This window comes from Lithobates pipiens, unplaced genomic scaffold (assembly GCF_037356315.1).
Source record: "Lithobates pipiens isolate NorthernLeopardFrog02 unplaced genomic scaffold, aLitPip1_a1.2 Scaffold_1, whole genome shotgun sequence".
NCBI lineage: Eukaryota > Metazoa > Chordata > Amphibia > Anura > Ranidae > Lithobates > Lithobates pipiens.
The window spans coordinates 23,551,258-23,573,421 of record NW_027507685.1 but is presented as its reverse complement, the minus strand read 5'-3'; the positions used below and the strand labels follow the sequence as shown (position 1 = coordinate 23,573,421).

Here is a 22,164-nt window from a genome sequence, read left to right as displayed (position 1 = left end):
TATTGTAGTGGTTAAACACCCTTCCTCACCAGACCAATTTTCAGCTTTCGGTGCTCTCACACTTTGAATGACAATTACTCAGTCATGCAACACTGTACCCAAATGAATTTTGTGTCCTTTTTTTCCCACAAATAGAGCTTTCTTTTGGTGGTATTTGATCACCTCTGGGGTTTTTATTTTTTGCGCTATAAATGAAAAAAACCGAAAATTTTGAAAAAAAAAAAACGCATATTTCTTTGTTTCTGTGATAAAATTTTGCAAATTATAAATTTTTTTTTCATAAATTTTGGCCACAATTTATACTGCTACATATTTTTGGTAAAAATAACCCAAATTAGTGGATATTATTTGGTCTTTGTGAAAGTTAGAGAGTCTACAAGCTGTGGTGCGAATCGCACAAAATTGATCACATCTGATGTACTGGTGGCCTATCTCGCTTCTTGTGACCCGAACAAGTCAGGAAAGTACAAATACCTCCCAAATGACCCCTTTTTTGAAAGTAGACATTCCAAGGTATTTAGTAAGATGCATGGTGAGGTTTTTGATGTCATCTTTTTCCCACAATTCTTTGCAAAATGAAGATTTTTTTTTTTCCCCCCTCACAAAATGTTCAATGTAATAAGGTATTTCTCTCACATGGCATCTGTATACCACAAATGACACCCCAAATTACGTTCTACTACTCCTTCTGAGTATTACGATGCCAAATGTGAGAGACTTTTACACAGCCTGGCCACATACAGAGCCCCAATATTGAAATAGCACCATCAGGCGTTCTAGGAGCATAAATTACACATCTTATTTCTCAACCACCTATTACAGTTTTGAAGGCCCTGGAGCACCAGGACAATGGAAATGCCCACAAAGTGACCCCACGTGGCACTGGAGGCAGATGGGGCTGACAGATGGCACTGGAGGCAGATGGCGCTGGCTATTTGCTCTGGCAAATGGCACTGGGGCTGGCAGGTGGCACTGGCAGGTGGCGCTGGGGCTGACGGATGGCACTGGGGCTGACGGATGGCACTGGGGCTGACTTACAGATCCTCTCTCTCCTCACACGCTGTCTGTGTGAGGAGGGAGAGATACGGCAATGGGAGATGATCTCATGTTTACATTTGAGATCATCTCCCATTGGCAGCTGCGATCACGCTGTGAACGGCCGGCTTTGATTGGCCGTTCACGGCGATCTATGTTTGCCTGTCTCCGGGAGACACGGCGAATACAAAACTTCCGCGATGCGCGCCCCCGGCGGCGCGCATTGCGGAAGTAAACAAAAGGACGTCCAGGCAAAGGAACCTGCCTGCTCTACGGCCATCATTCGGCTATAGGGCGGGCGGGAGGTGGTTAAAGTTAAACCAACATGCTGATGCAAAAATATAAGTATAGGTTAAAAAATGTACACATATAAACCTAAACATATAGAAACTATAAAGTATGTACGAGGTGCATGGCTACACAGAGGTGGATGCATCTAAAGCTGTGTGCACACATACATATACAAAAACATGTGTGCGCCTTGAGTTAATGATGCACGCCAATGATTTAGTTACTATTTTACATCTTAAGGAGAAGGAACGCACATTAACCACTTTCTGACCGGCGCACGCTGATGTACGTCGGCAGAATGGCACGGGCAGGCATATTGGCGTACAGGTACGTCCATTTTTTTTATATGCCATCCTGCCATTGCATGCGCGCTGCCGGCGGGCCCCACGGACTCAATCGCAACGGGGATACCTGCGATTGTCTCACGGGGCGGCTGTAAACAGCATCTCCCCGTTACGCCTAGCAACAAGTGACGCTGATCTCTGCTCCATGTGATTGGAGCAGAGATCAGAGTTCACCAACACAAAGCCCAGCCCCCCACAGTTAGTAACACGCCCCTAGGAACACTTAACCCCTACACTGCCACCCCGGTTAACCCCTTCACTGCCAGTGTCATTGCTCGCCGCCATTACTAGTTAAAAAAAAAAAAATTTTAATAAAGATGCCATAAAACTATCCCCACTATTTTGTAAACGCTATAACTTTTGCACAAACCAAATCGCTTACTGCGATTTTTTTTTACCAAAAATATGTAAAAGAATACGTATCGGCCTAAACTGAGGGGAAAAAAAAGTTTTTTTTTTTTTTTATATATATTTTTGGGGGATATTTATTATAACAAAAAGTAAAAAATGCGTTTCTCAAAATTGTCGTTTTTGTTTTTAGCGCAAAAAATGCAGGGGGTGATCAAATACCACCAAAAAAAAGCTCTATTTGTGGGGAAAAAAAAACAATTTTGTTTGGGAGCCACGTCGCACGACCGCGCAATTGTCAGTTAAAGCAACGCAGTGCCGAATCGCAAAAAGTGGTCTGGTCTTATGCCAGTAAATGGTTCGGTCTGAAAGTGGTTAAACACATGCGCGCACATATACACTCACATACCCATGACTATACATGTGTGTGCACCACATGGCAACCATGCACAACAATGTTTTCATATCCATTTATAAAAAGAGGAGAAAACGCATATTGTACTAAGCATATATTGGTTACGCACATGCGTGCGTATATACATACACGCGCATAGTCGAAGGTTACGGCAAGGTCTAAGGGGGGGGGGGGGGGGGAAGAGATGAGAGGTGAGGGCACATTAGTTAACAGTAGAAATTTCAATACTCTCATTGATGCCACCAGGGGAAAAAGTACATCTAGGAGTATATATCCAGTACATTTCGCGTGCACAGAGCTTTTTAAATCTCTCTGCTGCAGGAAGGGCGCTGGAGATTTGCTCAATCACCCAAACTTGAAGGCCTGCAGTGGATTTTTGGTGAACTGTAGCAAAGTGTCGGGGAACACTGAGGGTCTGTGACACCCTCTATACACCTTCTGTGTTCACCGAATCTTGTTCTTAGTGCCCGCATCTCCCGGCCTACATAAAAGCAGGCCACAAGGGCATAAAACAACATTAGTCTGATGAACAATTAAAAAAGTCCTAGTTGATAGGATTTCCCTTTTTGTCGTGAATGATTTTTGGCCATGACAGACAAAATGGTTTTACCATTTTGAAACAATGATGGTTTGGGTAGGATGAATTGGAGCTGGGCCATCACACACAGTGGTGGTAGATGATGCAGAAGGATTGGGGGCCCGACAGGCACCCAATGGTCCATTGTAAAATGTATTTAGAGCAAAGAGAAGCTCCTTATTTTTATATAGTGTGTGTGTTTAATGTACGTTCCTTCTCCTTAAGATGTAAAATAGTAACTAAATCATTGGCGTGCATCATTAACTCAAGGTGCACGCATGTTTGTGTATGTATGTATGTATATGTATGTGTGCACAGAGCTTTAGATGCAACCACCTGTGTAGCCATGCGCCTCGTACATACTTTATAGTTTCTATATATACACATTTTTTTACCTATATACATATTTATATTTTTGCATCAGCAGTAACTTCTTAATACAGAACATCATGATTTTTATAAAATAAAAAATAAAATAAAATAAAACTAGTTTTTCTTCCTCATGCCAGTTTTTTTTTTTTTTTAAAATTGTTTTTTTTCTTCCTCCCTTTTCTCCATATCATGTTAGTTTAACTTTATTTATGATATAGTGTGTATATCATTTATGTATTGCTGTCTCTGTATTTACCCATGAGTCTTGAATGTTTGCGGTACCATTGTTATATTTATTTGATTTTCAATTTTTACATTCATCATCTTTATTATTTTAAAGTGCCTCCTCCCCCTCATTCTGTGCATGGCATATTATGATAGATATAGATAGATAGATATAGTTGTTGTCCCACTTGCTTGATGAAGGAGCGCGGCTGTCAAACAATCTCAGCCTGTACGCTCACGAAACCGGTCACACCCACCTCATGTTGTCCTCTCTCTCCGCCGGCGCTCCAGACTTCGTTCTGCTTTGAACTGCACTCCACGGCCGGTGTCTGTGCCACTTCCTAGCCGCTAGTCCGTCAAGCTGAGGCGCTGTAGCCGCTATCAGATAACCACATCCATGCTCAAAGATCACATGCAAAATGTAAGTTGCCTGTATTAAATAAGTTTTTATAATTAAAGTGTAGGTTATCGCTACACCCAGAGGCGCCTCTTCCTTTGCTTTTTTTTGTGGCTCAAGAACAAGCACATTAAAAAGGTCCTGGAGTGGCCTAGTCAGTCTCCAGACCTTAATCCCATACAAAATGTAAGCCTTCAGCTCCCTCTATGTTGCCAAAACTTCAGCCTCAAAATCTTAATGACTTGTAGAGGATCTGCTAAGAGAAGTGGGACAAAATCCCTCCTGTGTGCAAACCTGGTGGCCAAATTACAAGAAACGCCTGACCTCCGATTGCCAACAAGGGTTTTGCAACCAAGCACCAAGTCGTGTTTTGTGAAGGGGTAAAAACTTTCCTTCCCTCATTAAAATGCAAATCAATTTATAACTTTTCTGAAAAAAAAATTTTGTTTTTCCCCCTCTCAGGGATCATGCACACAGGACGTAAAAAAAAATAAAGAAAAAAAAAAAAAAAAAAAAAGTATGACGTTTTTGCGTTTAGCCATGTTTTTACATTAGTGTTACTGCGCATTACCCACATTTACCGTTAGTGTTTTTGGGCTATTCTCATTAAAAAAAAAATAACTCCCTATAATGCAAAAACGCCAAAAAGAAATATCACACAGTAACATGTAATATAGCCACACATCTAATATACACAATTAGGATATGCAAATAATTGAACATGTAGATTTAAGAAAAATTTTAGAGTAAACATAAAAAGGAGCTGGTATACAGATGAAAAAAATTACACAATAAAATGTATATATCTTTTACATTTGATATGAATTTTGAAGATGATGGTTGGGTTTTACGTGTACCAGTGACAGTTGTAGCATTCCATATGTACAGCTGTCGAGAAGCACAATCAGCAGTAGCAGATTTTAATTCTATAAGTTCTGCACGTCGCTGTGTAGTTTCTAGCATCTTCCGCAAACTCTAAAGAAATTATGCATGGGAAAAAAATTAAATAAAAAATAAAACCACACCACACACCATTGTTCATATACCCGATGTGTAAAATAGAGGATAGACAATAGTAAGAAAAAGTTAATACTCCCCAATCATACCCTTATAGTAGATGAAGGCTGCCGTTTTGACTCAAGCAATGGAACAGACCTGAGCATCACTGACTGGTCACATTGTAGCGATATCAACCATCAACCGCTGAGCAACAGGAAATGAAATGTTAAACATAAATGTTCTGGAAAATGTTTGCATAACCTGTGAAAATGTGCTGCTCACTTTTAGGTTTCATGCACACTGGACGTTTTTACAACAGCTGTTTTTGGTTGTAGACGTTTTATTCTACACAGTCAAAAAACTCATCACCATGTTATCCTATGTGTACATGCACACAGGCTGTATCAGCAGTTTTTGGATGGGGCTTTTTTTTTGGATGGGGCTTTTTTTGTGCCAAAAAAAATAAATAAAAATAATAACAAAAAAATAAAAAAAACACACCACACACCCCCAACAACCCAAAATTAGTAGGCTTTGAGAGGAGTTCAGCTGCAAAAACGCTCCAATGTCAAAAACACTGATAAACGTTCAAAAAAAAAAAAAAAACCACACAACTCACTAGAGTTTAACGTTCTTGATCCATTGAAAAAAAGAAATCCTTTTTGGAAGCTGATCTGACCCTCTGACCGGATCCCACGCTGAAATGTCAACCACGGCTTCTCTGTGTAGGCGGGCGCAGAGGAGATGGAGGACAACAGAAGCCCCATGGGCGACATACATTTCACAGCCATTGTTGTCCGTGTCCTCTGCAGAGTTTTCCAAAAAGGTACTGTATTTATCGGCGTATAACACGCACATTCATTTTAAGAGGGACGTTTCAGGAAAAAAAAAAAAAAAACTAAAATTTTTGTATTGGCTTATAACACGCACGCGCTATTTGCACCCGATTTTCATGGTGAAAAAGTGAGTGTTCTACGCCAATAAATACAGTATGTACACTTTTTTTTTTTTTTTTTTTGCAGAGATGGAGGGGTTAGCGTTAGATGCCTGGTCTATAGATGCAGGGATTTTAGATTTGGCATGGACTTCCACTTTAAAGCTTAACACCAAGATAAGTAGAGTCACGTGTCAAATACCTTCCACTTATTACATGACAGAAATCGGACATGGAATCCACAGGCATGCTACCGGTAGCTGCGGACGATACAGCGGCATACGGGTTTTGCGCACCCGTGTCACTTTGCTGATGTGTATCGGCGTTAGCCGGTTGGCAAATGGTTAATGATTGTATGAAAAAACACGCAACAAGATGTTAGTCATTTGGAACAGGATATATAGACAGGATATACATTTTATCAGCAAATACAACATCTGAAAATAAATTGTACCCTCTACACTTAGTACTAAAAACCTGCTGTGGTCACTGGCCCTAGTCCCTGAATATAAATAAAAACAACATTAAATCAAAGCACAAAAGATGCACTTTTTTTTACATCACAAAAGTTTAAATCCTGAACAAATGCCTAGGGTCCAAACAAAAGTTTGCAGAATTACTCATTTCATATCATCAGAAAACTAGGGCAAACGTGGTGCCCCTTTCCAATCTACACATGAAGCTACATTGTAGTGGTCACAAAATAAATAAAAAGGATGGCTCTCATGCCAATAATTGTGTGATTTACAATACAATTCTGTAATATCGCTAATAAGCAGGGTGGATATAAATGGATAAAAAAAAAAAAAAAAAAAAAAAAAAAAAAAAAAAAAAAAAAAAGGAAGCGGGAGTGCGCTTAAAAACAAAAACTAAAAGCCAGCAGCTACAAATACTGCAGCTGCTGACTTTTAATAAATGGACACTCACCTGTCCTGGAGTCCAGCGATGTCGGCTGGCGAAGCGGATCAATCTCTCGGCTGCCATTCTCGGTGAGGGAATCAGGATGTGAAAAGTTACGGCTTCACTTCCCAGTTCCCTACTGCGCATGCACGAGTCGTGCTGCACGTCCTAAATAGTCCCCGCCATCTCCTGGGACCTGTGTGTTTTCCAGGAGATAGCAGGGGGGTGCGGGAAGGGGCGTGACTCCCGCGGGAGTCTATTCCCATATTATAAAAAGGTATCTGCACCCCCTCCCCCCGAAAGGTGCCAATTGTGGCACCTGGGGGGGGGGGGGAGAATCTCAGATGAGCGGAAGTTGCACTTTCTGGTGGAACTCCACTTTAAGCATGAGGCTGTATATTCTGCAACATTTATGGTAAACTCATTCAATTAATGTAAGCTGAGATAACATGCACTGCATTAAAGCATTCACGCAATGTCACAGTAACCATGAGATAAAACAGTTCAGGAAAATTTATTTTATCCCATTGTTTTGCAAATCTATGTACACTACAAACTGTACAATTGAATCGGTTCTGATATCTGTTTTACTAACCAGACAGCTTATTATTCTAAATAAGAAAACTTCATTTTGTTTGCAAATATTAAAAAGATACTAACTCCCAGCAAGAATGAGGCCTTACATTTTAAGAGCACCTGTCATTTCAGATCCATCATGGCAGCGCCCGTTAGCGGGCATCCGCTCACCTGCTGCCACTACGTCCCTCACCTTGCACTGCCTCATCACCAGTTGTCCCATTAAAAAGTGAATGGCACCGTCGGTGAGTTAACAGCAGGTCAGGGGAGTTGCTGTGGGACAGAGATGACAGTTGCTCTGTAAAAATGATAAAAAAAAAAAAAGGGCCTTTTTACTAAAAGATTTAAATTGACTTGATTCACTTATTAACAAGATGGATTTTAATTAAAAGAACAACTCGACTATTAATGGCATATCCTTTGTATAGAAAAATGGTTCCGCATTTTCGAGGAGCCTTGCCAAAGTTTGAGAAGTCAAACCGAAACCATCCGATTCAAAGCTGTGATCAGTAAATAAACCAACCGAAAAAGCTCTCCAAACAATGAACACATTACATGTTTTATATGGAGGAGTGCTCCAAATGTACCAACAACAAGGTCACCGCAATAAAAGGAAAAATTTACTATTTTTATTTACAAATACATAGTGCTCAGTTTCAAAAACAAGCAGTACCTAGCATCATTTAATACTGACAAATCCCAATATTGAAAATATAATGAAAAAGAAAGGGAGGAAAAAAAAAAATAATTAAATAGTCATTTTGAAAAAGCTTGCTGACCCTTAGGCTCGGTTCACACAGGGGCGACTTGTCCAGGGGACTTCGCCGCCTGACAAGTCGCCCCCGTTCTGTACTACGGAACCGTTCTAATAGGAGCGACTCTAGTAGTTCCGACTTAGAAAAAAGGTTCCTGTACTACTTTTGCGGCGACTTCGGACGACTTGCATTGACTTCTATACAGAAGTCGTTTTGCAAGTCGCCGCCGAGGTCGCGGCGCTGCAAGTCGTGCCACGTCTTGTGTGAACCGACCCTTAGGAGGACAAGTTTTATTAGGTTAAAAAAATAAATAAACCAACCACCACAAATATAAAAAACGGGTTTGGTAAGTGGATATATTTCAACATGAACGTTACCCAAGGGAACAGACAGCAGATGCCAACAAAAACAAACACCATACGCTATATACAGTTGTACTCATAAGTTTACATACCCTGGCAGAAGAGAGAACATGAATGAGAACAAAATTCTCACTCATGGTTAGCATTTGGCTGAAGCCATTTATTATCAATCAACTGTGTTTACTCTTTTTAAATCACAACAGAAAATAGGGGTGCAACGGATCGTCACCGATCCATGATCCCAACGGGTCACCCCGCTCGGATCGGCACATGCCGCGATCTCGCTCTTAGGAAAGGCCGCGGCTTCGGCCTAGCTCTGAAGCGGCGGCCATCTTTTTACACCCAGGCTGTTTACACTGATCGCTCCAACGGAGCGATCACTTGTAAACAAACCGGCATCATTACATGACGCCGGTTCCTCTCTCCCCTCTCTGTACCCATCTGTACAGTGGAGGGGAGAGATCCAGAGATGGAAGCAGCCATCCCTCCATACCCTGCAGTACCCAGCCAATATTACAGTGGGGACTATATGGTGGTGGAATTTTCACAGGTTTTTGCTAATTAAATTATTTGCTGATCCGAAAAATGATCCGATCCGTGACTCTGATCCGAGGAACGATCCGATCTGTGAGTTTTTTGATCCGTTGCACCCCTAACAGATACTAACTTAATGACCCTGATCAAAAGTTTACATACCCCAGTTCTTAAAGAGGAGGGCCGTTTATAATTAAAAAAAAAAAAAAAAAAAAATGAAAAGTCAGCAGCTGCAAACACTGCAGCTGCTGACTTAATAACCTGACTTACCTGTCCAGGGTGCCCGCGATGTCGGCCGCCCAAGGCCGACCCGTCCCTCGGCTCCCGGCGCCACCATTCCTTCTAAGGGAAACAGGCAGTGGAGCCGTGCGGCTTCACTGCCCGTTTCCTACTGCGCATGCGCAAGTCGCGCAGCGCTTTGTGAATGGGACGCGCTGTGTTCTGGGACAAAGTTCCCAGAACACAGTACAACCCATTACACAGAAGACAACGCGACAAGGAGAGAAGAAAGAAGATCTCCGCGGAGGAGGAAGATTAGGATTATGTGCCTAGCAACAGGCATTTCTGGTAAGTAAAAAAAAAAAAAAAAGTTTTTTTTTCTTTTAGATTTTTTTGTCATTTTTTAATTTTTTTTTTTTTTTTTTTTTCCAGGGTGGCCCTCCACTTTAATACCTTACCTTGTATTGCCTCCTTTAACATCAATGACAGCTTGAAGATTTTTGTGGTATTTGTGGATTAGGCTCTTTATCTTCTCAGATGACAGAGTTGCCCATTCCTCTTGGCAAAAAGCCTCCAGTTTCTGTAAATTCTTGGGCTGTCTTGCATGAACGGCACGTTTATTCCTCCTGTGGAAATGTTCCTCTAGTATTTGATAACATGCTGCATTCATATTGCCAACAATTTTGACCAAATTTCCTGTGCCTTTGTAGGTCACAAAACATCAGCGATCCTCCGTACCTTTCATCATAGGCCTTGTTGACTCCTCTTCAAATGTAGAGTGTTCGGTTGTGGCCAAAAAGCTCAATTTTGGTCTCCTCACTCCAAATGACTGTGCCAGAAAGTTTGAGGCTCGTCTCTGTGCCGTTTGGCATATTGTGTGGGATACTTTATGGCATTTGTGTAGTAATGGCTTTCTTCTGGCGACTCAACCATGCAGCCCAGATTTCAAGTGCCTCCTTATGGTGCCTCTTGAAAACAGCCAAACCACATGTTTCTGTATTTCACCTGACGTTATTTGTGGGTTTTTATGAAACCCCAACAATTTTCCTGGCAGTTATGGATGACATTTTAGTTGGTCGACCTGACCGTGGTTTGGTTTCAACAGAACCACTCATTTTCCACTTCTTGATTAGAGTTTGAACAATGCTGATTGGCATTTTCAAATCCTTGGCGATCTTTATATCCCTTTCCCGTTTTATACAGTTCAACTACCTTTTCCCAAACAGTTGATCGACAATAAATGGCTTCGCCAAAACACTAACCATGAGTGAAAAATAGTTGTGTTAACATTCATATTCTGTGAAAAACTGACAAGAAATCTTAAAGCGGAGGTCCACCCTAAAGTGGACCTTCCGCTCATCGGAACCCTCCCCCCCTCCGGCGCCACAATTGGCACCTTTCAGGGGGGAGGGGGGTGCAGATACCTGTACAGTACAGGTATCTGCACCCACTTCCGGGATAGCTCTCTGCGGAAAGGGGCGTAGATTACGCCCCTTTCCGCAAGTGCCCCGCTGCCTGCTGGGAAACACACAGATCCCAGAGGCAGCGGGGACCGTCCTGATTCCCATACCCAAGATAGCGGCGGCAGCACTCGAGAGACGATCTAGAGATCGGCTTCGGGTGCCGACATCGCGGGCGCGCTGGACAGGTAAGTGTCACCATTTTAAAAGTCAGCAGCTGCAGTATTTGTAGCTGCTGGCTTTTAAAAAAAAAAAAAAAAAAAAAAAAACACACACACAACGCAGAGTCCCGGTGGACTTGCCGCTTTAAATTCTGCGAGAACATGTAAACTTACGATGAGCGCGCACACACACACACACACACACACACACACACACACTAGACTGCAGAAAAAAAAAAAAAAAAAAAAAAAAATTTAAAAAAAGTGAAATAACTCTGAACACAAAAGGGTAACACTGTATAAATCACCAGGTTAACACTAATAGAAAAAAAGCACAATGGCAAACATGTCCTGTAAAGTGTTGTATACACACACACACCAATTTTACACAATAGGTCAGTTTTCAGGCATGGAAGTAACTAGATACATTTTTTTTTTTTTTTTTTTTTTTTATGATATTACAGTATTTAGGGGTCATTATTAAATAAGAATTTTGATGGATCTTGGAGTGCAGCCATTTCTTCAGTGTTGATGGTATGCGGAGCCGAGGTGGGCACCTGTGACATCATTAGGCTTCCTGTCTCACCTGGAGCAGCGAGTTCTTTTGTTGTTTGAATGTCAGACATGTGGGTGGAATCCAACAGTACGGTTGGGGTCCTTCCAGAGCCTGCATCGGCTCCGACATCAGCTTCTGGGTCACAGGACTGTAGAAGTTCACTCTGACCCACAGGAGAAGTATGACCCTCTTGGTGACCGGACTTCTCTTAATTACTGAAATAGTGTGCGGTGTGCGTCAGAAAGCAACATAGCGAGCCATTGGAATATAGACTACAGATAACTATGGAAAAAGATTGATCAGAAGAATAATCAATTTATCAAAGTGTATATGGACACCATCAGGCTCATTATACACGTTAATATCTGACCATATCATCAAGTTCAGATCTACAAAAACTACATAAAATGAGGAACTCCCTAATCCATCCAATCAATCCGCATCAGGCCCATTCACAACACAGTTGTTGGCAGATCTAAAAGGAGATTGTAGGGCTACTTTAACACTGAGGCCGGGGGGCGCTAGTTTTAGCGGTGTACTTTCAACCCCTGCAAGCAGTCAAATGATAAAAAGCACCGTTGCCAATTTGATTTCAATGGCAGGCGTGGTTTAGGAGCGATTTGGGAGTGGTGTATACACCGCTCCTGCACCACTCCAAAAATGCCGCTTGCAGGACTTTTTTCCCCCGTCCTGCAAGCGTACCGCCCCAGTGTGATAGCACTCAAGCTTTCACACTCGGGAGGCTTGAGAGGTGCTTTTCAGGCCCTATTTTTAGCGCAAACACCTGAAACATGTCCCAATGTGAAAGGGGTCCAAGGTATGTGGTGTGCTTAAAGCGGGAGTCCGCCAGGAGTCTGCCGTTTTTTTTTTTTTTTTTTTTTTTTTTTTTAATTATAAGCCAGCAGCTACAAATACTTCAGCTGCTGACTTTTAAAATAGTGACACTTACCCGCCCAGCGCGCCCGCGATGTCGTCACCCGAAGCCGATCTCTCGATCGTCTCTCGGGTGCTGCCGCCGCCATCTTGGGTGTGGGAATCAGGAAGTGGAGCCTTTCGGCTTCATTTCCCGGTTCCCTACTGCGCAATAAGGATGGACCCGCTGTCTCTGGGATCCGTGTGTTTCCCAGCAGGCAGCGGGGGACTTTCGGAAAGGGGCGTAGATTCTGCGGAAAGGGGCGTACCTTCTGCAGAATCTACGCCGGAAGTGGGTGCAGATACCTGTACTGTACAGGTACCTGCACCCCCCTCCCCCCTGAAAGGTGCCAATTGTGGCGCCGGAGGGGGAGGGGGGGGGATTCCAATGAGCGGAAGGTCCACTTTAGGGTGGGCCTCCACTTTAAAGTGGTTGTATAGTCAATTTTGGGACTTTAACCTGCAGGAAAGCCTATAAGAAGGCTTACCTGTAGGTAAAAAAAAAATATATATCTCCTAAACCTGTACGGTTTAGGAGATATTCCCCTTGCAATGTGCCGCTGACTGTAGCTGCGCATGCGCACAGGGGATTCTCGGCTAAAAGTCTGGCAGACGGCGGACCCTGCCGTAAAGAAATCTCCTGTGCGCATGCGCGGGAGTGACGATATCGTGGCTCCAGCCACTCACAGCGCCGGGAACTGCGATACCCGGAAGAAACGCAGAGGGAACATGTCAGCTCCCTCGACGTGGATCGGGCCAGATGTCGGGGCCTCGTTCTAAGGCAAGTATTTCATAATGAGCTAGTATGTGGTGCGTACTAGCTCATTATGCCTTTTCCTTTGCAGGTGAGAAGGAAAAAAAATAAAAAATAATAAATTACTTCAGCGGGTATACAGCCGCTTTTAGACCCCTTTCACACCAAGGGTGTTTTGCAGGCGCTATAGCGTTAGAAATAGCGCCTGCAATCTGCCCTAAAAAAGCTGCACCATTGTCTGTAGCATGAAAGCCCCGAGAGCTTTCACACTGGAGCGGTGTGCTGGCAGGACGTCAGGAAAAGTTCTGACGGCAGCTTCTTTGGAGCGGCGTGTTTATCGTTCCTCCACCGCTGCTCCCAATTGAAATCAATGGGGCAGCGATGCAATACCGCCGGCGGTTTTAACCCTTTCTCGGCTGCTAGCGGGGGGGGTAAAAGAGCCCCGCTAGCGGCCGGAATGCGCCGCAAATCAGACGGTAAAAAGTCGCTAAAAATAATGACGTTTTACCGCCGATGATAGGGGGTGGCGTGGCGCGAAAGGGGTCTAAGGCTCCGCTCACACTACTGTGATCTGAAAGTCATGTGACTGAGGCAACTTCCTGGCGAATTTGTCAGCAACTCGAGTACTACTGTGAAGCAAGGGAGGGGCTACACCACTGGTAATCCCTGGGTAATCTCCCTGTAATGTCAGATCCAAAACCATTATAAGAGAAGAGAACACTTTATTTTTTTATTCACACTTGCCTAGCTGTATGCAGCATTGGTCTGAGAGGCTGAGCCGGGTGCTGGTCCAGGCATGTGGGCGGATCCCGGATCCAGTGTCACGATCTTCCCCAATCCTGGACCAGCTCTGTGATGTCATCGGACAGCGGACTTGATGAGTCACAGGAGTGCAGAACGGACTCGACTCGCATGATTCACAATAGGGCGGCCATACAAGCTTTGCCAAGTACTAAAGACACGAGTGAGAAGGAAGTCACTTTGAAGTGGTACAGGAAACTTTCCTAAAGTCAGAGCAGCTTCACCAGCAATGGAGCTTCATGTCACGCAGGTCTCACAAGTCGCAGCAGTGCGATTTGCATCATGCCCCCCCCCCAGTTTCCACCAGTGTGGCTTTCATATCACACTACTTCCACGTGATTTCAAAGACGCACATCAGTGCGATTTGCTCTGCCAATTTCATTTTCAGCTTCACACAAACAGAAGTCTATGCAAGTTGCAATGAAATTGGTAGAAAGTGGTGCAGGAACTTGTCATAATCGACATGAACCATTGCATTGCCGGCAATGGGGGCGCGACTTAAAACGCGATTTGGAATTGTCAAATCGCATAACAAAGTCGCAGCGGTGTGACCGGGGCTTAGACAAGTATGTATGCGGAGGAGGATCTGAGGGACGGATAACCCTTCCATCTTTATGGGGGGGGGTCACGGGAGGAGCAAAGCGATGGGTTCTAGACACACACCAGCAGATCTCACCTGTCACACCAGAGCACATCGCACACAATGTAGTACGATCGGCCTGTGTGTGGTCTTGCAGTGATAGGTCACTTACCGTCCACAGGTCCCCGGTGCTCCCTGTCCTTGTCCCGGTCCCATATGTCCCCATAGGGATCCTCATTGTTCCAGAGGGGCAGATAGTGCTTCCTTCCCCCACACAGGGGTCCGATCTCCCCGCACACAGACAGCCCGATCTCCATGTCCCCTCCGATCTCCACCTCCTCTATACACACCAGGCCGGAGCCCGGCCTCTTCTCCACATAACGGTACGAGCACATGAGGATGGTGGCCCGGGATCCGGAGCGGAGCCGATTGCAGTGTACGAGGTGTGCGAGGTCCGGGGAGAGCAGCCAGGTGTCCTGCACCATCCCATCATACACAGTCACATCGTAGTGGTAGCGGCATCGGCCGATCTCACCTACATAGCGCTGTACGGCCACAACACACACCGGCTGGGGGTCGCGCATCACCAGTCTCAGGCTCGGCGTCCTCTGTACACTCTGCCGGGTACGCTGGAGCCAGGAGGACGGGGCCTGCTCTGTCACCGGGAGAGAGGAGCATGACGGCCCGGGACTCTCTTCAACCAACTCGGCCAGCTGATCGTACATGTCCCGCCAAGTCGGAGTGTGGCCGACCGCTGCGCCCTTCTTGTCTGTACATGCCCGGTGACGTTTGAAAAAGCCCGGGCCAAACACGACTAACCCTGGGAGAGCACCGCCTACAGGACGACCAGCCAATCACAATCCCATAACCATCACTAAACGCCGGGAGAGCACCGCCTACTGAAAAACCGGCCAATCACACTTCACTTAGTGCTAAACACCTCCCCTAAGACTGAGACTCTTCACTATCGTGTTCTGCGTGTGACTGAGGAGACCCGTTCACAAACTTCACACTCCTTCCACTTTTCATGTGACTTTGGGTTTCATTGATAACCATTTATATATGTGCGACTTAAAGTTGTAGCAACTCCAAAGTAGTTCATGCAATACTTTGGTCCAACATTCACCTAACTTGAGGGCCATAGACCATTGCTAACCCTCAAACGTTGCAGGAAAGTTCTAAGGGAATGCTATACAATGCCACAGATCTCCATCCATGATCACTAGTCAAAGTCTATCCAAGTTGCAGCCATCCAAAGTTACATCAAAGTTATGCCCCATACACACGATGAGATTATCGGACGCATGATCGTCCGTTTTTTTATTGCATGCTAATCTCAGATCGAATCTGATGAGTTTACTAAAGTCACGAAAATTCCCGCACGACAGAAAAAAAATTTGGAAGTGATGTCATGTGTATTGCATTTTCGAACGATAGCTGTACTGATTAAACGAAAATCGTACGATCTGGCATCGTAGCGGAAAAAATTTCCGTGCATGTCCGATAGAATTATATCGGATAAACTGTCCTAATCGGCTCTCGAAAGCTCTGTACTAACGATCCGATTATCGTACGATCGCTTCGAAAGCAGTATTTTCCGTATGATTTTCGGATCGTGTGTACGGGGCATTACTCTCCAAAGTCAGCGCAACTTTGGAGTTGTACAAGTGTGAATGGAACCCGAGTCTCCTTACCTGGACTCAGTGTGCTTACTCTCTCTTCTCTCCTCACCGATGGAGTCTCCTCATTCCTTCTACACTCCTCACTGTGATGTAGTCTCCTCGTTCCCTCTACACTCCTCACCGTGATGGAGCAGTGCATTGCTGCCTGATGATTGGCCAAGCATGCATTATGATCTGCATGTTTTGGCCAATCACAGTGCCATCAGAACAGAGAGCCATAATTGGCCAAAGGGTGCCTTTGGCCAATTATGGCTCAGGGTATTAAGTCCACACCCCACAATACATAAGGCTGCCTGCATGTCGGCCCTGTGTAGTGTGTTGCTGGCATTGACTGAGAGTGTAATTTCATTTAGATTGAGCAGGCAGGTGATTCAGTTAGCTGCAGTGTATTTAATATATATATATATATATATATATATATATATATATATATATATATATATATATATATAGATAGATAGATATATACAGTCAGTCTTGTATATACACTGTATCCAGTTTATCTTTATCTGACTGCAGTTCATTTCTGGTGTACACTTTCTAATATACTTCAGGCAGGCAGGTGAGTCAGTCAGTTAGCTGCAGTGTATTTAATGTATATATATGTGACGGACTGGGGTTTATATGGTCACAAAACAGACACCCCAAAGCAAAGTACATATTCATTTTTTTTTATATTTCTAAACATCTCCCTTCTATTCTATTAATAACCAGTAGATGGCAGAGAAGGTACACAAACAGAGTCTATATAAGGCCACACACCATGTGACTGAAAATTAAACTACTTCCAGCCATAAAGTCAGTGGTCATATCTCATGCTGTTTGTGTGATTCTTTGCAGGTATGTACTCTAAATTGTTCCTAATCTGTATTAACCTGTGATAGAAAGATTCCTAAACATCTTGAGCAGATGCAGAAAAAGTCTCAGCAGATTTTATGCTATAGTTTTGCTGTAATTAGAAGTTTAGAACAGCATGTGTCAGAAACAAGTGAAAAGTGCATAAGAACATGAAAATACTGCATTAGTCAGAACAAATGTCTATGATAAACACTAAACCATTCTAAATAGGTATATTTAAACCTGATTTATTGAAAATGGCATAGATTTATAGAAGCACATGTTTTCTGTTATTAATAAGAAAAAACCTATTGTATGTAAAGCTTATGTATTGCATCATACAGACATGCAATGTGCACCATCTAGTGGTTAAAAAAGAGTACTACCATGAAAATATTTGTATTAAAGCAATGCATTGCCAGTATGATTATTGCACACTTAAAGTGTACCAGAGAGATAAAGATAATTATCTATAACACTGAATAACAGGGATATATATGTGTTATTAAATTTAGTAATGTTCACTGTTGTAACTACGTTTTAAAATACTTTAGTTAAAATCGGTATTATATATATTGTTAATGGTTATAAACATGTGACTATAAAAATGTAAAAGATGTATTGTTATGTAAAAAAAAAACTACTTCCAGCCATAAAGTCAGTGGTCATATCTCATGCTGTTTGTGTGATTCTTTGCAGTCCACGCCAAGCTGATCACCTTATCTCATCGCGTCTACAATCATCGGCTCTCTTAATTCACATTTTGAGGCCGGTAACATTTACAGTCTTGTGTGTGTATATATATATATATATATATATATATATATATACATCCACTGTATTCAGTGTAGCTAGATCTGACTGCAGGCTGTTCCTGGTGTACTTTTTTAATATACTGTCAGGCAGGCGATTCAGTGAGCTGCAATGCATAAAATATATATACAGTCTCCTATATATATATATATATATATATATATATATATATATATATATATATATCCACTGCATTCCAGTCTAGCCTATATCTGACTGCAGGCCATTGCTGGTGTATGTTTTCAAATATACTTTCAGGCAGGCACGCAGGCAGGTGATTCAGTGATCTTTAGTGCATTGAATATATATACAGTCTCCTATATATATATCTCCACTGCATTCCAGTCTAGCCAAGCATATATCTGACTGCAGGCCATTCCTGGTGTACTTTTTCTAGTAAACTTCAGGCGGTGTTTTGCTAATAAAATTTTACAGCATGTCTGGAAGGCCACCAAGGAGAGGCAGACTCTCACAGACCATTAAAAGAGGGTAAGCAGGCTTTGTGTCTACAGCCAACAGTGCTGGTCATGGACACGGTAAATCCTCAGCACAAGGCCGTGGGGCACACTTGTCTTTTTTTTCGGCAGCTGGCAGTGGTGATCCACAATATGCAGAAGAGTTGGTAGGGTAGAGTGGATAACTAAGCCGTCCTCATCCTCTGTCACCCAGGCTCAGAGTAGTTTGCCTGCCAATGCAGCTGCCAAAGCGGCCTATTCCATCGGCTCAATGTCATCAGTCTCTCCTTACCTAGCCCCACCATCATGCATGGAGGAGTCCCCCAAACTGTTTGACCACAGTGTCGGGTACATGCTGCAGGAGGATGAGCAGCGCTTTGAAGGCTCCAATGATGGTACCCAGGTTGAGGAAGGCAGTAACATGAGCCCAGAGAGGGGGGGTGCCCAAGAAGGACAAGAAACTGGCAGTCATGTTCCCCCAGCTGCAGCATACTGCGAGGTTTGCTCCAGTGATGAGGAGGGAGGGAATGATGAGGTGCCTGATAGAAGAGAGGAGGAGGAGGCACATCTCCAACAAGGCAGAATGCCCTCCAGGGGCCAGCTTAATGGAATCCATCCGACTGCATCACACCACAGAGTTCCACATGTGCAGGGCGCTGCTGACTCCCCGCGTATTTTGAAAAGTTCTTTGGTGTGCTCCTCATCAGCTGGGATCTCCAACCCCACTATACCTTCAGTCCTCTCAGAGACCTGCACTGAGAGGAATGAAGGTGTAGAATTAGGTGTGCCAAGTACTTGCGAGCAATCTGCTATCGCTACACCAACATCCGATAGTAGCAGGCAAATTTCCCTACCCCAGTTGCTAAACCATCAAAATAAATTCAGTGCCAGCCATCCACATGCTCATCGGCTGAATGCTAGCTTGGCTAAATTGCTAGTACTCCAACTGCTGCCTTTTCAGCTGGGAGACTCTGCCCCCCTACGTGAATGTGCGGTACCTCAGTGGTAGGTTCCCAAACACCATTTCTTTTCACGGAAAGACATTTCAGCTCTCTACCGGCATGTGGAAGGCAATGTCTTGGCCTCGTTGGACAGGGCGGTCAGCGGTAAGGTGCATATTACCGCTGACTCATGGTCCAGCAGGCATGGACAGAGAGGTTACCTTTCTTTCACGGCGCATTGGGTAACTCTGCTGGCAGCTGGGAAGGATGCAGGACAGGGTGCAGTATTTTTGTGGAGCTTGTTCCACCACCACACCTTCAAAATGTTAGTAGTGGTGATTCTGCCACACCTCTCTCCTGCACCCCTCCTATTCTTCTTCCTCTATGGCCTCTTCCTCTGCAGATTTCTCCTCGGAATCAGCAGTGCTCTGTAGGCATTTAAGGGGCTACGCAAGCACTCAGGCAAAAAGATGCCATGCAGCGCTTGAGTTGGTCTGCTTAGAGGACAGGAGCCATATGGGGCAGAGATTCTCTGTCAGCTCTGCAGGGGCAGACTCAGAGGTGGTTGACGCCACACCAGCTTCAGCCAAGAATAGTGGTTTATGACTATGGCACCAACCACCTCTCTGCCCTCTGACAGGGACACTTGACCCATGTTCCCTGTTTGGCTCACATCCTTAATTTGGTGGTGCAGCGGTACTTGTGCAGGTACCTGGGCTTATAGGATCTCCTGAGACAGGCCAGGAAAGTCTGCAGGCATTTCCACCAGTCATATAATGCCAGTGCTCAGCTGGCTGACCTTCAAAAGCAATGCAACCTGCGCAAGAACTGCCTCATTTGTGACATGCTCACCAGGTGGAACTCGACATTGGCAATGCTGCAGTGGCTGTACACGCAGCAGAGGGCCATTAATGAGTACCTGTGTGAGTATGGCACCAGGACAGGGTCAGGGAAGCTTGGCTTTTTTTTCGCCACGCCAGTGGCTACTGATCAAGGATGCATGCACTGTCCTGTCACCATTTAAGGAGGCCACGAGGATGGTGAACAGTGACAGTGCATGCATCAGTGATACTGTCTCTCTTGTCTTCTTGTTGGAGCACATACTTTGTGGAATAATGGACAGGGCACTTGAGGCAGAAGAGAGGGAAGAAGAGGAGGACTTCTTTACCTCTCAAGGCCCCCCTTATCCAGACAGTATTCCTGTGGTCCCGCCGAAAACACAGGAAGAGGAGGAGGATGAGGATTGTGTTAGCATGGAGGTGGAGCCTAGCACGCAGCATCAGCAGCAGTCTTCAAGGGATAATTTTCAATCCCCAGAAACCCATGGACTTGTACATGGCTGGGCCTGCAAGGCCTCCCGGAGACGTCTCATCCTCTGCTCCCTCTGTGATGGCAAGATAAGGTCTGTAACCTTACCCTTGTACTGTGGATCAAGGAGAATGGCCAGCCAGTAATGGTCCCTCTCCTTGATCCAAAGAATATGAGGATCCTTCCGCAGGCTTTGCAGGATCAAGGAGGCCATGCAGCGTAGGTTAGCTGAGGCATTCGGTCCGGAGTCCTCTGGGTCACTAAGGACGACATGATCCACAGCCACCTCCTGTCAGCCACGTACAAGTCCAAAGTTTCTTGGGACTGTAAATCATCCCTAAAAGACTGCTGCTGCTGCTGCTGCTGCTGCTGCTGCTGCTGCTGCTGAGTGCCAGGCTCCACCTCCATGCTGACGCAATCCTCCTCCTCCTCTTCCTGTGTGATGGGTGGGACAGCAGGAACACTGTCTGGATAAAGGGGGCCTTGAGAGGCAAGGAAGTCCTCCTCTTCCTGCCTCTGTTCTGCCTCAAGTGCCCTGTCCATTATTCCATGCAGCGTATGTTCCAACAGGTGGACAAGAGGTACAGTGTCACTGATGCATGCACTGTCACTGCTCACCATCTTCATGGCCTCCTCAAATGGTGACAGGACAGTGCATGCATCCCTGATCATGCCCCACTGGCGTGGTGAAAAAAACTGAGCTCCCCTGACCCTGTCCTGGTGCCGTAGTCGCACAGGTACTCATTGATGGCCCTCTGCTGCATGTGCAGCCTCTGCAGCATGGCCAACGTTGCGTTCTACCTGGTGGGCATGCCACATATAAAGCGGTTCTTGGGCAGGTTCAACTCCTTTTGGAGCTCAGCCAGCCGAACACTGCCATTAAATGATTGGCAGAAATGCACACAGACTTTCCTTGCCTGCCTCAGGACATCCTGTAAGCCCGGGTACCTGCCCAAGGACTGCTGCACCACCAGGTTAAGGACGTGAGCCACACAGGGCACATGGGTCAGTTGTCCCTGTCGGAGGGCGGAGAGGTGGTTGGTGCCATTGTCACAAACCACCATTCCTGGCTTAAGCTGGCAATGGCGTCAACCACCTCTCGGCCTGCCCTTGCAGACCTGACAAAATATCTGCCCCAGTGTGGCTCCTGTCCCCCAAACAAACCAGCGTAAGCACAACATGGCATCTTTTTGCCTGCATACTTGCGTAGCCCCTTGAACGCCTACGGAGCACTGCTGGTTCCGAGGACAGAGCACTGGAAGAGGCTATGTAGGAAGAAGAAGAGGAGGGGGTGGAGGAGAGAGGTGTGTCACAACAGTAGTAGCATTTTGGAGGCGTGGTGGAGGAAAAACCTCCAACACTACTGCACCTTGTCCTTCCCAGCTGCCAGAAGAGTGACCGAATGGGCCGTGAAAGATAGGTAACATCCCTGTCCATGCCTGCTGGACCATGAGTCAGCAGTAATATGCACCTTACTGCTGACCGCCCTATCCAGCGAGGCATGGACATTGCCTTCCACATGCTGGTAGAGAGCCGGAATCGCCTTCCATGAGAAAAAGTGGTGTTTGGGGACCTGCCACTGAGAAACCGCACATTGAACAAACTCACGGAAGGGGGCCGA

General features: G+C 44.9%; 1 protein-coding gene across 4 annotated transcripts in view; it reads right to left on the bottom strand.

Annotated features, from left to right (window-relative positions):
* The window catches only part of RADX (RPA1 related single stranded DNA binding protein, X-linked), a 122,808-nt gene extending 107,497 nt beyond the window's left edge, over positions 1 to 15,311 (bottom strand). For 2 of the 4 annotated variants that reach the window (XM_077484856.1, XM_077484933.1), the window contains exon 1: positions 14,680 to 15,311. In XM_077484856.1, the coding sequence (XP_077340982.1) occupies positions 14,680 to 15,232 (553 nt within the window). In that variant the 5' untranslated portion in view covers positions 15,233 to 15,311. The remainder of the gene's footprint in view (positions 1 to 14,679) is intronic. The other 2 variants (XM_077484784.1, XM_077484792.1) reach the window with 1 other exon arrangement.
* Between the last annotated feature and the right edge of the window lie 6,853 nt (positions 15,312 to 22,164).